Source organism: Poromitra crassiceps (genome assembly GCF_964638095.1).
Source record: "Poromitra crassiceps genome assembly, chromosome: 13".
NCBI classification, from domain to species: Eukaryota; Metazoa; Chordata; class Actinopteri; order Beryciformes; family Melamphaidae; genus Poromitra; species Poromitra crassiceps.
The window spans coordinates 4688504-4701794 of record NC_139644.1 but is presented as its reverse complement, the minus strand read 5'-3'; the positions used below and the strand labels follow the sequence as shown (position 1 = coordinate 4701794).

Sequence of the window (13291 nt, the reverse complement as noted above, 5' to 3'; positions counted from 1 at the left end):
TTAATTTCTGTTCATGCCACTAAAATTGCTCTATATGAAAATGCTCTTAAATTATGTAGCCTACATTCAACTTAGAAGTATTTTAATCTGAGACACAGGCACCCAAATGCTCTTTGTTTGGGTTATGCATGTCACATGAATTTGCTCATTCATAATGCTAGTTGCATTTATTAACAGCGTAGGCCTACATGTGCATGAGGCTGCGTTTTGCAGTAGCCAACATCAGTGATTTTCAACCTTGTTTTTTATATATCATGGAGCCCTATGGAACCACTGGCCTTAGTTAGTGGTCTACTAGCTACCTGGGCGGTCACCCAGGGTGCCGGTTACCTGGGCGGACGGGTGTGTGGCTGTGTGACCCCGCCTATTGGCTGCGAGCTGACAGGTAGACAGACTGGCCCCGCCTATTGGCTGCTAGCTGACAGGTAGACAGACGACTGTACAGTGAACAACTGATGGAAATATAGGCTACTTCACAACCACAGGTAATATTCCATCTGGTCGCTCCGTGCCGTGCCGTGCCGTGCCGTGCCGTGTGTGTGTGTGTGTGTAGGAGGGGACGCTAGCTGTGACAGAGGAACAGCGACCATCACAACAACAAGACTACGCTCAGCAGCCTAGTTCCACCTGTCTCACTCAGGAAGAAGCCGCGGCAGACAGGTGACGCACCGCCAAGCAGCGACCTGTCATCATGTTCAAGAAGAAGCCCTCCAAGACCAGCGTGGCTATAACCACACCACCAAAAGCATCGTAAGTGACATTACATTACATCATTTAGCAGACGCTTTTCCCCCAAACCGACTTTGTACATTTTGTCAACAACCAACTGCATCACAGTCTTCTTCGTCGGCTAAGATGGTTAAAAGGAATAAGTAACGTTTGATTTGGCTGCTGCTGGCGTAATAGCCTACCACAAAGTGTGTTGCTGTGTTTTGTAGCATACAGTAACTTTCCTGTTCTGTTAAAGTTGTAGTTCGCGTTCTGGAGTACAGTGACGTACTCAAACTCTACTAAACAATCTTGACATGTTAAAATGTCCTCGCCTCGGCTAACTGACACGGACAGTAAAGTCGATGGCAGCCAACAGTGATTTGGGCATCTTCCACCCTCCCACCACAACACTGAGGTGGGCAGTAGCGAAAAATGTGAGCTTATTATAAAAGTTGAGATTTAATTGAAATAAAATGCTGCCTGGTGGATTATATGAGTGCCGAATTGAAAAGGAGCTCCTAACGATTAACAAGGTACTTTAAACATTGTTTTAACAGTTGTGTACATCAGCCTATAGGCGAGGCTAGATTATTTTCACATCTTTTTTAAAGGGCTTTGGTTTAGGCTCTGCGCATGCAACAGAAGACTGGGCTAACTTGCCTTGCACAAAGTTGGGTTTGTAAATAGTTTGCAGGCAGGCTACAGCTGTGACTGGTGTCAATGGTCACATGTAAGATAGCTTTTCATTCATTCATGTGAAGAAAGTGAACTGCACTCTGGAACAGCTGCGTTTGACACAAAATGTCTGAAATTGTGCTGTTAATTATATTGTGTTGTGTAACTGAAGTGTGTCTTAACCTGAGGGTGTGGCTGATAGTAAAGTGGTACTAACTGGTTTGATAAGTTTGGCTGTCTTTAGTGTAAAGGGATTGACATGGGTGTGTGTGTGTGTCGCCTCTCCCACAGTATCACCACTCCCTATCCTTTATCATTCATTCTGTTCACTGGGTTTGTAGTGAAGGTTACATATATACCGGTATATATATATATGTATGTATGTTACATACATATATATATATATATGTATGTATATATACATACATACATACATACATACTATGTATGTATGTATGTATGTATGTATGTATGTATGTACCGTATGTATGTATGTATGTATGTATGTATGTATGTATGTATGTATGTATATATACATACATATATATACCGGTATATGTATGTATGTATGTATGTATGTATGTATGTAGCCTATGTATGTATATATGTATATATACATACATATATATACCGGTATATATATATGTATGTATGTATGTATGTATGTAGGCTATATATACATACAGTTATATACCGGTATGTATGTATGTATGTATGTATGTATGTATGTATGTATGTATGTATGTATGTATGTATCTATATATATATATATATATATAATCAGTACTGCTCTGTCAGGCAAGTGAATAAGAGCAAATGCAAGTATTGGCCAAGGAGTAGGCTACAAATGCAGGTATCAGAAACAGGTGCTCTTTGGATCCAAGGACATAATGCATATGAAATCAAAAAAGAGCAAGAGGTGAGACTTGTACTAACTACTAACTGTCATAACCAAAATACCAAGGGGCACACTGCTTTACTTAGCTTAGTGATCAATAAGTCATAACTGCTTTACTTAGCTTAGTGATCAATAAGTCATAACTGCTTTACTTAGCTTAGTGAACAATAAGTCATAACTGCTTTACTTAGCTTAGTGATCAATAAGTCATAACTGCTTTACTTAGCTTAGTGATCAATAAGTCATAACTGCTTTACTTAGCTTAGTGATCAATAAGTCATAACTGCTTTACTTAGCTTAGTGATCAATAAGTCATAACTGCTTTACTTAGCTTAGTGATCAATAAGTCATAACTGCTTTACATAGCTTAGTGATCAATAAGTCATAACTGCTTTACTTAGCTTAGTGATCAGTAAGTCATAACTGCTTTACTTAGCTTAGTGACCAATAAGTCATAACTGCTTTACTTAGCTTAGTGATCAATAAGTCATAACTGCTTTACTTATCTTAGTGATCAATAAGTCATAACTGCTTTACTTAGCTTAGTGATCAATAAGTCATAACTGCTTTACTTAGCTTAGTGATCAATAAGTCATAACTGCTTTACTTAGCTTAGTGATCATAAGTCATAACTGCTTTACATACATGAAAACAGCCTTTAATAAATGGGCTTAGTGCACACAGGTCAAAGCAAGAGACAGCTATACTGTACCAAGGCTGCTGTCTGCTGCAGCCAATCATATACCAAGGCTGCTGTCTGCTGCAGCCAATCAGCTACCAAGGCTGCTGTCTGCTGCAGCCAATCAGCTACCAAGGCTGCTGTCGGCTGCAGCCAATCAGCTACCAAGGCTGCTGTCTGCTGCAGCCAATCATATACCAAGGCTGCTGTCTGCTGCAGCCAATCATATACCAAGGCTGCTGTCTGCTGCAGCCAATCAGCTCAGCACTGGATCATTGACATTGACACAGGTGTACAGTAGTTAAGAAGGTGGGCATGTACATCATTTGATAAACTCTAAGAGGCATCATCAATATAGTTTTAAGATGAGCAAAATCCACCATAAATCAATGAATAGCGTTGATATTCACAAACAGTCATAAATAGGACAAATAATGACACAGGAAAAAGGAGACAAGACATATAGTGGTACAATATGGCTCGAGGCTGAGTGGGTTTCTGCTCAAAGTCCTCTGAGGCAACTCATTTTCATCTGAACCTAATGAGCTCCCTTCACTCATCGGCCTGCCTGTAAGTACACACACACACACACACACACACACACACACACACACACACACACACACACACACACACACATGAGCTCCCTTCACACCTCTGCCTGCCTGTAAGTACACAGCAGAGTCATGCAGGGTCGGGGGTCAACAATAACAGCCTTTGGCGTAGAGAATACCAAGAGATCCACTCATCTGTTTCAAATGGTTATCCACTGGTGCCTGCCCCGCCCACACACACACACACACACACACACACACACACACACACACACACACACACACACACACACACACTCCTGCTGTCAATAAGGGAATGTAGCCGTCTCCTCTTCCCAGCAATATTGGAAAGACGCCCAAATCATCGATTCGATTTCCTGAAAGTGACTTAAGGAAGATTTCGAAACAATAGTTTATTTGTATTGGCTGTGCTCACCAGTAGGGATGGGCAAATGGGGGAATTAAACGAAAATGTATCGAAACCGAACATTTAGAACCTCTTAACTGACTTGATCTTGCTCATGTCAATGAATTAAATTAATTGATGTTCATTGGGTTAATACTTTCCCCAATGTGTGCGTTCATGAACAGTCCTTAAAAAAATACTATGTTGTGTTCAGTTCAGTCACGTACTGTCCGAAAACAGATGTCTTCTATGTTGATTGTGCACCGATTTGACTATGCAAAAAAGTACTCAGAACTTCAGAATGACACTGACTGTAGCAGCATCTACACTGACTGTACTGAACTGGGCAGGAATCCCAACAATGTGGCTCCACCCTCTCCATTGTCTCCTGTTTGCTTTTCTTCTTCACATTTTGAAGTCAGAAGAAAGTAAACGTGTGGTCGTCTGGATAATGACGGCTTCAGGCTGGAGCAGCCTGTCCAAACAAAGACAAGTTAATTACACAGGAGCTGTGGATTAGTGCTGAGTTGGCAGCATTGCAAAAAAAAGGAAGAAGAAAGAAAGCAAAGATTATAATAACAATAACAATGATAAATATAGCCGCAAGCGGCGATGCGGGGTCCAAGCTTCCGGTGAAAGTTTCAAAGTTTCAAAGTTTCAAAGTTTCAAAGTGTCAAAGTTTCAAAGTTTCAAAGTGTCAAAGTTTAAACATTTATCATTTCAAGACGGTTTCACGTATCCAAATTCTTTATACAACTTTAGATCAGGGAAGTCCAGAGATGACACAGAAAAAGTTTGGGCTCATTCGGGCAAATGGCCTAGGACGAGTTCGTTTTTTTTTTTGGAAAATCTAGCAGGCTTAAATGGGTGTGAGTTATGGGTCAATACGCAAAAGGGTCTGTTATAGCGCCACCATCTGGCCAATATGGCTAATTTTTTGTCTCTGAGCAGTGGGGCACATTTCCAACCTATGTGCAAGGTCTGGCTACTGTAGCCCTTACGGTTTTTGACGTGCATGCTGTTTTAGGGCAGAATAATAATAAACATTACAGATACAATAGGGATCCACGCACTTCGTGCTTGGACCCCTAATAATAATAATATATTTTTTGTTTTGAAGAATAATGTTTGGGCCTGTTTTCATGGCTTTTACACTTCAACTCTGGAATTGCAGAAAGTGTTGATAGGTGCAGAAGCACTTCTCCTGGGAGAAATAAATCATTTGCTCTTCTTATCTAGTCTGTCAATATAATGGACAGCAGGCGTATTGAAATAGAGCAGGTCCAGGCAGTGGGCCTCCTCCCACACCCTGCTGGCCTCTATGATGTTCTGCTTTCAGTTGGACCCTCTCCCTGTGGAAACATGGGAGTAGTTGTTTCTCCAGCTGGTGTTCCACAGCCAGCTTCTTCCCAGCATGAGTGCAACCAGGCTCAAAACAATGACTTTTTGCCAGCAAGCTCACAAGGGAAACCAACTGCCAACATGCTCCGAATGGCGCAGGGTAGCATGTTGTGGCAGAGTAGCATGTTGTGGCAGGGTAGCATGTTGTGGCAGGGTAGCATGTTGTGGCAGGGTAGCATGTTGTGACAGGGTAGCATGTTGTGACAGAGTAGCATGTTGTGACAGGGTAGCATGTTGTGACAGGGTAGCATGTTGTGGCAGAGTAGCATGTTGTGGCAGGGTAGCATGTTGTGGCAGGGTAGCATGTTGTGGCAGGGTAGCATGTTGTGGCAGGGTAGCATGTTGTGGCAGGGTAGCATGTTGTGGCAGGGTAGCATGTTGTGGCAGAGTAGCATGTTGTGACAGGGTAGCATGTTGTGACAGGGTAGCATGTTGTGACAGGGTAGCATGTTGTGGCAGGGTAGCATGTTGTGGCAGGGTAGCATGTTGTGGCAGAGTAGCATGTTGTGACAGGGTAGCATGTTGTGACAGGGTAGCATGTTGTGGCAGAGTAGCATGTTGTGACAGGGTAGCATGTTGTGACAGGGTAGCATGTTGTGACAGGGTAGCATGTTGTGGCAGAGTAGCATGTTGTGACAGGGTAGCATGTTGTGACAGGGTAGCATGTTGTGGCAGAGTAGCATGTTGTGACAGGGTAGCATGTTGTGGCAGGGTAGCATGTTGTGGCAGGGTAGCATGTTGTGGCAGAGTAGCATGTTGTGACAGGGTAGCATGTTGTGGCAGAGTAGCATGTTGTGACAGGGTAGCATGTTGTGACAGGGTAGCATGTTGTGGCAGAGTAGCATGTTGTGACAGGGTAGCATGTTGTGGCAGGGTAGCATGTTGTGACAGGGTAGCATGTTGTGGCAGAGTAGCATGTTGTGACAGGGTAGCATGTTGTGACAGGGTAGCATGTTGTGGCAGAGTAGCATGTTGTGACAGGGTAGCATGTTGTGGCAGGGTAGCATGTTGTGGCAGGGTAGCATGTTGTGGCAGAGTAGCATGTTGTGACAGGGTAGCATGTTGTGGCAGAGTAGCATGTTGTGGCAGGGTAGCATGTTGTGACAGGGTAGCATGTTGTGACAGGGTAGCATGTTGTGACAGGGTAGCATGTTGTGACAGGGTAGCATGTTGTGACAGGGTAGCATGTTGTGGCAGGGTAGCATGTTGTGGCATGGTAGCATGTTGTGGCATGGTAGCATGTTGTGGCAGAGTAGCATGTTGTGACAGGGTAGCATGTTGTGGCATGGTAGCATGTTGTGACAGGGTAGCATGTTGTGACAGGGTAGCATGTTGTGGCAGGGTAGCATGTTGTGGCATGGTAGCATGTTGTGGCATGGTAGCATGTTGTGGCAGGGTAGCATGTTGTGGCAGGGTAGCATGTTGTGGCATGGTTCTCAGCTGTTTGAAGGATCCTCAAAAAAAAAACTTCTGCTCATAATAATGCATTTGTAAGACAAGTCAGTGCACTTGTTGGAGTGGAGTCTCATGGGACCTGTGTTCAGCCAAACTTGTTTTTAACACAAGGAAGTCCAAGTGATGATCAGTTGTTGGCTGTTTTCTCAGACTACTTTATTGTCCATTAAATTGACATCAAATGGAAATGTGTTTCTTTATTTTGGAGAGAAGTTTCCAGGAAGACGTGTGTGGTGCTGGGAGTCGCTGTTCCTTGTTCTCCTGTTGTCTTCTCGTTGTGGTGTTGGTTGTTGCTAGGCCTTACTGTAGCGCACAGATGGTTGTTGCTTGCTAGGCCTTCCTGTAGCTCAGAGATGGTTGTTGCTAGGCCTTCCTGTAGCTCAGAGATGGTTGTTGCTAGGCCTTCCTGTAGCTCAGAGATGGTTGTTGCTAGGCCTTCCTGTAGCTCAGAGATGGTTGTTGCTAGGCCTTCCTGTAGCTCACAGATGGTTGTTGCTAGGCCTTCCTGTAGCTCAGAGATGGTTGTTGCTAGGCCTCAATGTAGCTCAGAGATGGTTGTTGCTAGGCCTTACTGTAGCTCAGAGATGGTTGTTGCTAGGCCTTACTGGAGCTCAGAGATGGTTGTTGCTAGGCCTTCCTGTAGCTCAGAGATGGAAAAGCTCCTCACACTTTGCCTTCTGAGCAGTGGGCATCTTCAGCGGTGGACCTGGCTGGTATGGAGATGTCAGTGGCCCGTATGCATGGTGCTAAAGTAGAACATATTACGGCATGGACTGCATTTATTGAAGCCGTGCGTGGAGACCACTGATGCCACCATGACAGCTATGTATCATGTGGTTTTTGTAGTTTTCTTCTTTTGTGTTGTGTTGGATAAACAATTAATAAAAAATGTGATCAATTTTTGTTTTATCTTCCCCTAATGGGGCTTGAAGAGTCAATAAGGTCAAATAAAGTGCACGTGGTTGTGGGGGGAGAGACAGGCAGCTAGTGAGTTGTTGAGGATAGTCACAGCTGATGGAATGAAGGATTTCTTCTGATGGCAGCAACTGAAAAGCTGGGTGGAGACTGGAGAGGATGGGTGGGCTCATAGATCTGGATTGCCTTTTTGGTTATTGATTGAGAGAATAAATTCAATTTTACAGCATCTCTCTGCTTTCAAAATGTCCCTCCAATGCTACAAGCACTTTATGCACCAACTTAAAAAGTGGTTTGCAGCAGGGTAGGCTAGTGGCAGGATACAGTACATAGTAGGCTATGTGGTGTTGCTGTCTACCTTTGAATAAAAAATGCTGTGCTTGTAAAACTGCCTAACTGACAGTTTCAGTGAGTCTGCGTTTCCCATCATCTCCATCAACCCCCTAGCCCTAACCCTCAGGGTGAGATTCATTGGAATGAGCCTGGGCAGACACACACTGTCTTCTTCTTATACCAGTCCAAACTTGTTCATCCCTCATAATACCCAGTAGTATTATAATAATGCTAAAGATTAACTTGATTCTCATAGTACCCAGTAGTATTATAATAATGCTAAAGATTAACTTGATTCTCACAGCCATGTTCATAATAACATCCCTCATAGTACCCAGTAGTGTTATAATGATGCTAAAGATGAACTTGATTCTCATAGCCATGTTCATAATAACATCCCTCATAGTACCCAGTAGTATTATAATAATGCTAAAGATTAACTTGATTCTCACAGCCATGTTCATAATAACATCCCTCATAGTACCCAGTAGTATTATAATAATGCTAAAGATTAACTTGATTCTCATAGTACCCAGTAGTATTATAATAATGCTAAAGATTAACTTGATTCTCACAGCCATGTTCATAATAACATCCCTCATAGTACCCAGTAGTGTTATAATGATGCTAAAGATGAACTTGATTCTCATAGTACCCAGTAGTATTATAATAATACTGGGTACTATGAGACTCAAGTTAATCTTTAGCGCAATCTTTAGCAGTAGTATTATAATAATACTACTGGGCTACTTGGTCAGTGCCCCTGACCAAGGCAATGGCAAAATAACTGGAGTTGGGGGGTGGGTGTGTGAGCAGAATTGTGTTCGGCCACAGCTATGCTATTTTACGTGCGACCGGGCTGAATCTTTCAGGAAGTATAAAGAGCAGCCCTGCGGGTGACCTAACGGAGCCAGACTTTTGAATTAACTAATTAGGGCCGATTAATTGTCCCAATTACCTAATGATTGCCCTAATTACCAAATTATGTGATGTCGCTCGAGCAATGGTGACATCATCTGGTGACATCTACACACAGTTATTTGACACTGTAGCTGCAAATGAAGGCAGGAGCTTTTTGAAATAATGTCTAAGAAATAGTAGCGTATCTGACCTCTTTCATAGACTTTTTAGACCAGCAGGTCTGTAGGTCCACACACGCATGCACATATATATATATATATATATATATATATATATATATATATATATATATATATATATATATATATATATATATATATATATATATATATATATATATATATATATACATATATACATACACAGTATATATATATATATATATATATATATATATATATATATATATATATATATATATATTAATGGACTGTGTATGTGTATATGTCGGCCGATATATTGATATTGGAATTTCTTTTACTCCCTAATATCCCTCAAAATCTAGTATCGTTGGGCTCTGCCTCTAATCTATAAGAACTTTGCGACATTATGAAATTCACAAATTCACAGGAAACCAAGACATTTTCCAACACAGAGCAGCGACACGCTTGTGTTGTGACTGACACAGATGAGGCAGTGGAGAGCTTGTGTTGTGACTGACACAGATGAGGCAGTGGAGAGCTTGTGTTGTGACTGACACAGATGAGGCAGTGGAGAGCTTGTGTTGTGACTGACACAGATGAGGCAGTGGAGAGCTTGTGTTGTGACTGACACAGATGAGGCAGTGGAGAGCTTGTGTTGTGACTGACACAGATGAGGCAGTGGAGAGCGACGCGGTGATATCTGCATTCTGCAGGGTGGTTGCATGGATGTATTAAAAGAACTGGATAGGGGACGTGCCACGCCCACCCATGCATTCAGACGGAGGTTGCTCACTGGCGCATGAAGCCACCATGGGGGGGTTTTCTTCCTGGTTTCACTTCCTGATTACTTCCTGACCATGCAGCCCAAGGCGAAGTGCGCATGTGTGCCATGACGTGTTCCATGACATCTCCCACCCCTCCCACCCATGGATGTAGATGTAGATGAAGAAAATACACCCGTATACGGCTCTTAGTGGCTTCTGAAGAAAAAATGCCCCATAAAAAATTAGTTGATAATTAAAAGAGTCGTTTTATACTTTGAGTGACACCCGGAAAAATTTCCCCTGGGTTTAAAGTCGAACTGAACGTGTTCGTCACGTGCATAATGAGTCCGTTTCAGACTGAAAACATAGTTTGTCTAAGATGACAGGTTGAGAGGCGGGTCATAGTATCATGTCGATGATTTTATTTGACAATTCTGGGGACTGGATTGGGCTTTGGCCAATCCTGGCGTGTTCCGCCTCCAAATCGAGTGGGATTCAGTGTGTTGTGGCGCTCCCCTCGAGAAGAGCCTTTTGACGGGAGGAGTGGAGCTCAGCGAGCCGCAGGCAGCCAGGCAGCTGCCTTCGTGTTGCCGAGCGGAGAGTGCAGCACGTCGGCCTGGAATCTCCGAAGTGCGACCCCTGACAACCAAGCTCTTGGATGCGTGTGCAATTATCGCTGCTGTAACGATACGATATCCCTGGAATGCGCGTTTCAACGAGCCACTTACATTTCTTTGCATTCTTAGAGATTATAGTTTTTGTTTTTTGTTCATGTTTCTAACAATTGGCCAAGTTAGTAGTTAGTTTAGGGGATAGGAATTCTGCCAGATGACAGGCACTAGGCGCCATTTTCGACTTCATTTGGAAGAGAAAATTATCCTGAAATGAAGATTTGATTGACAGCTGCATGTTGTGATATGATTGGTTGACATGGGGTAGAAATTTGATAGTACTAAGTGACGTCAGCAAACTGTACATTACTGTTATCAATGAAATCTTGAAAAATTAACTTTTGATGTGAAAAAGTGTGAAAAACTAAAGAAATTAGATTGTTGTGATTTTGTGTGCATACATTATTAAATAGGTGCACTGCATACCCAGGTATTTGAACTAAAAGAAAAGTCATTTTTGGGTTCAGCTCGACTTTAACAGCTGCCGGGGTCCCCTTGCAAGTGGATGGGAATTTTCCTTTCTGGGCTGCATGGCGTCACGTGACTTGCAATACAGAGCTTCGCCACCATGTTCAAATGGCTTCACAGCCCAGCGCTATTCCTGGGGGCTTGGGTGGTTGATGTTGGCCCAGTGTTATGAGCCTATGGGGAGGGGGGCCACTGAACTGGTTTCTCTTTGCAGCCAGCAGGTTTAGATTAGCCAGCTCATTCCTACAGTGACGACAGCCATTGAGTCATTCCTCACATTCTCAAACCAAAGCAGGATGAGATTTGGATCAGTCTTCTTATGCTCGTATGCTTTAGTTGGGTCTTTGGCTCATTTGCATCATAAAGGTCTTAGGTTAGCTTAGAGGAAGCTGTCTTTGCATAGACTTCACAGAAATCACTAAATGCATCTATCCTTGTCTGCCAGTTAAGAGCGAGCTGTCACTCTCTTCTACGTGGCATATACTTCAATAGTGTAGTTTGATATATTATATATATATATTATATAATATTGATATATTATATATATAGTATTTGATTTGACAGAGTTCAATAAGAATGCGATATACAGGATATAATGTCCCTGTCATTTGAATAAGGTTTCGTGATAACCACGGCGTGAGACAGTGACATCTTGTGGTTGCATTCATTCCTAATAGTATTGTATCTCCATTCATTTTCCTATTGACAAATACTAAATCATCTCTTGTGAAATATTAACTGCATGATGTTAATCAAACTGGATGTTTCAATACAGCAACTCAGGTTTGTTTACAGTACATGGTTTTGTTCAAAAATCCAAGAACTTCTAAATTGTTTGATATAGCTTTGATGTACAGAGTATATCTAAATTATACTGGAAATGTAGTTACACTTAGTCACGTCATTTGGTTTAATAAGACATAACTTAGTATTGTAGTATTGAGTATTGCCACACACACACACACACACACACACACACACACACACACACACACACACACACACACACACACACACACACACACACACACCGATAACTTATATGTCAAAGAAAACAGTGTTTTAGGCCCAGGAAGTGAGCATTGAGCCACACCTTAGTTTTCACAATCATAAGATTGGTCTTTGACCCCCCCCCCCCTCCTCCCCATGAAGTCATGTTTTTCTTTCTGCTTCTTGTTGCTTCTCTCTTCCAGCGCTCCGTCTACAGAGCTGACTGCTCTGATCGAGAAGCTGCAGAAGAATGCTGATAAAGTGGAGAAGAACATCTATGAGACGGAGCAGAACCTCAACAAGGTGCAACTACATGTAGATTTGACAATGTCAGCTGCTCTCGCTCACAAGTTAACACATTCACTGCCAGACGTTTTTTTTTTTACTGTAGTTAGCTTCTGCCAGAGGGGTTTTTTGAGGATTCTGGCTCATCTTTCAAGACCCGAGGATTCTTTTCTGCTAAGATTTTGTGAACACACAATATCTCAAAAGAACTAATAGAATGTGTGCTTTCTCTGTCTAAAAGAGTTAGTTTGTAGAGTTAGTAGTTATGTAAGCATTAGCAGTTGAATACAGCATGGTTTTAGCGTCAGAAAAAATATTCAGAGATAAACGGCTTTTTGTGAAATTCGATAGAACAGTCACTTTAACCATTCATTTTTGGCTCTCTCTCTCTCTCTCTCCCTCCCCCTCTCGCTCTCTCTCTCTCTCTCTCTCTCTCCCTCCCTCTCGCTCTCCCTCCCTCTCTCTCTCTCTCTCTCTCTCTCTCTCTCCCTCCCTCTCGCTCTCCCTCCCTCTCTCTCTCTCTCCCTCCCTCTCGGGAGGGAGACGCACTAGGTTTAATCCTAGTGAGAGGGGGAGAGGGAGAGAGAGAGAGAGAGAGAGAGAGGGAGGGAGGGAGAGAGAGAGAGCGAGAGAGAGAGAGGGAGAGAGCGAGAGGGAGAGTTGCTTCAACTCCTCCCTCCGTGGGCGTTCTTCTTGGCTGCAGCGGCCGTCACAAGCTTGTCACCAGTCTCAGTGCTTTGCTGCTGTCCTGTGCCTGTCTGCACGGCCGCTGTTTGAGGAAGTCGGGATGGACTCGCTCGCTTCTTGGAGTTTTGGTTGAGAGAAGCTTTTGCGATTCTGGTCATATTTATGCTGCGTGTTTCAAAGTGTGTTCCACCTGTAATCTATTATGTAAATTTGCAATCCCGCATCGCCAGCAATCAGCGCGAAAACGAAAGCGTTTTCCCCCATCCATTTTCATGAGAATGGCTGGGGTGAGAATGGCGTGACAAGTTAAAAAAATGCTTGCCTTCCTCTAGTCA

At 42.9% G+C, this 13291-nt stretch overlaps 1 protein-coding gene across 1 annotated transcript in view; it reads left to right on the top strand.

Moving 5' to 3' along the window:
- Positions 1 to 448: 448 nt before the first annotated feature.
- Positions 449 to 13291, top strand: part of ppl (periplakin) — a 47640-nt gene continuing 34797 nt past the window's right edge. Inside the window, exons 1-2 of the mRNA XM_083650259.1 lie at positions 449 to 750; positions 12188 to 12287. Of these exons, the coding sequence (XP_083506385.1) occupies positions 692 to 750; positions 12188 to 12287 (159 nt within the window). The 5' untranslated portion in view covers positions 449 to 691. The remainder of the gene's footprint in view (positions 751 to 12187; positions 12288 to 13291) is intronic.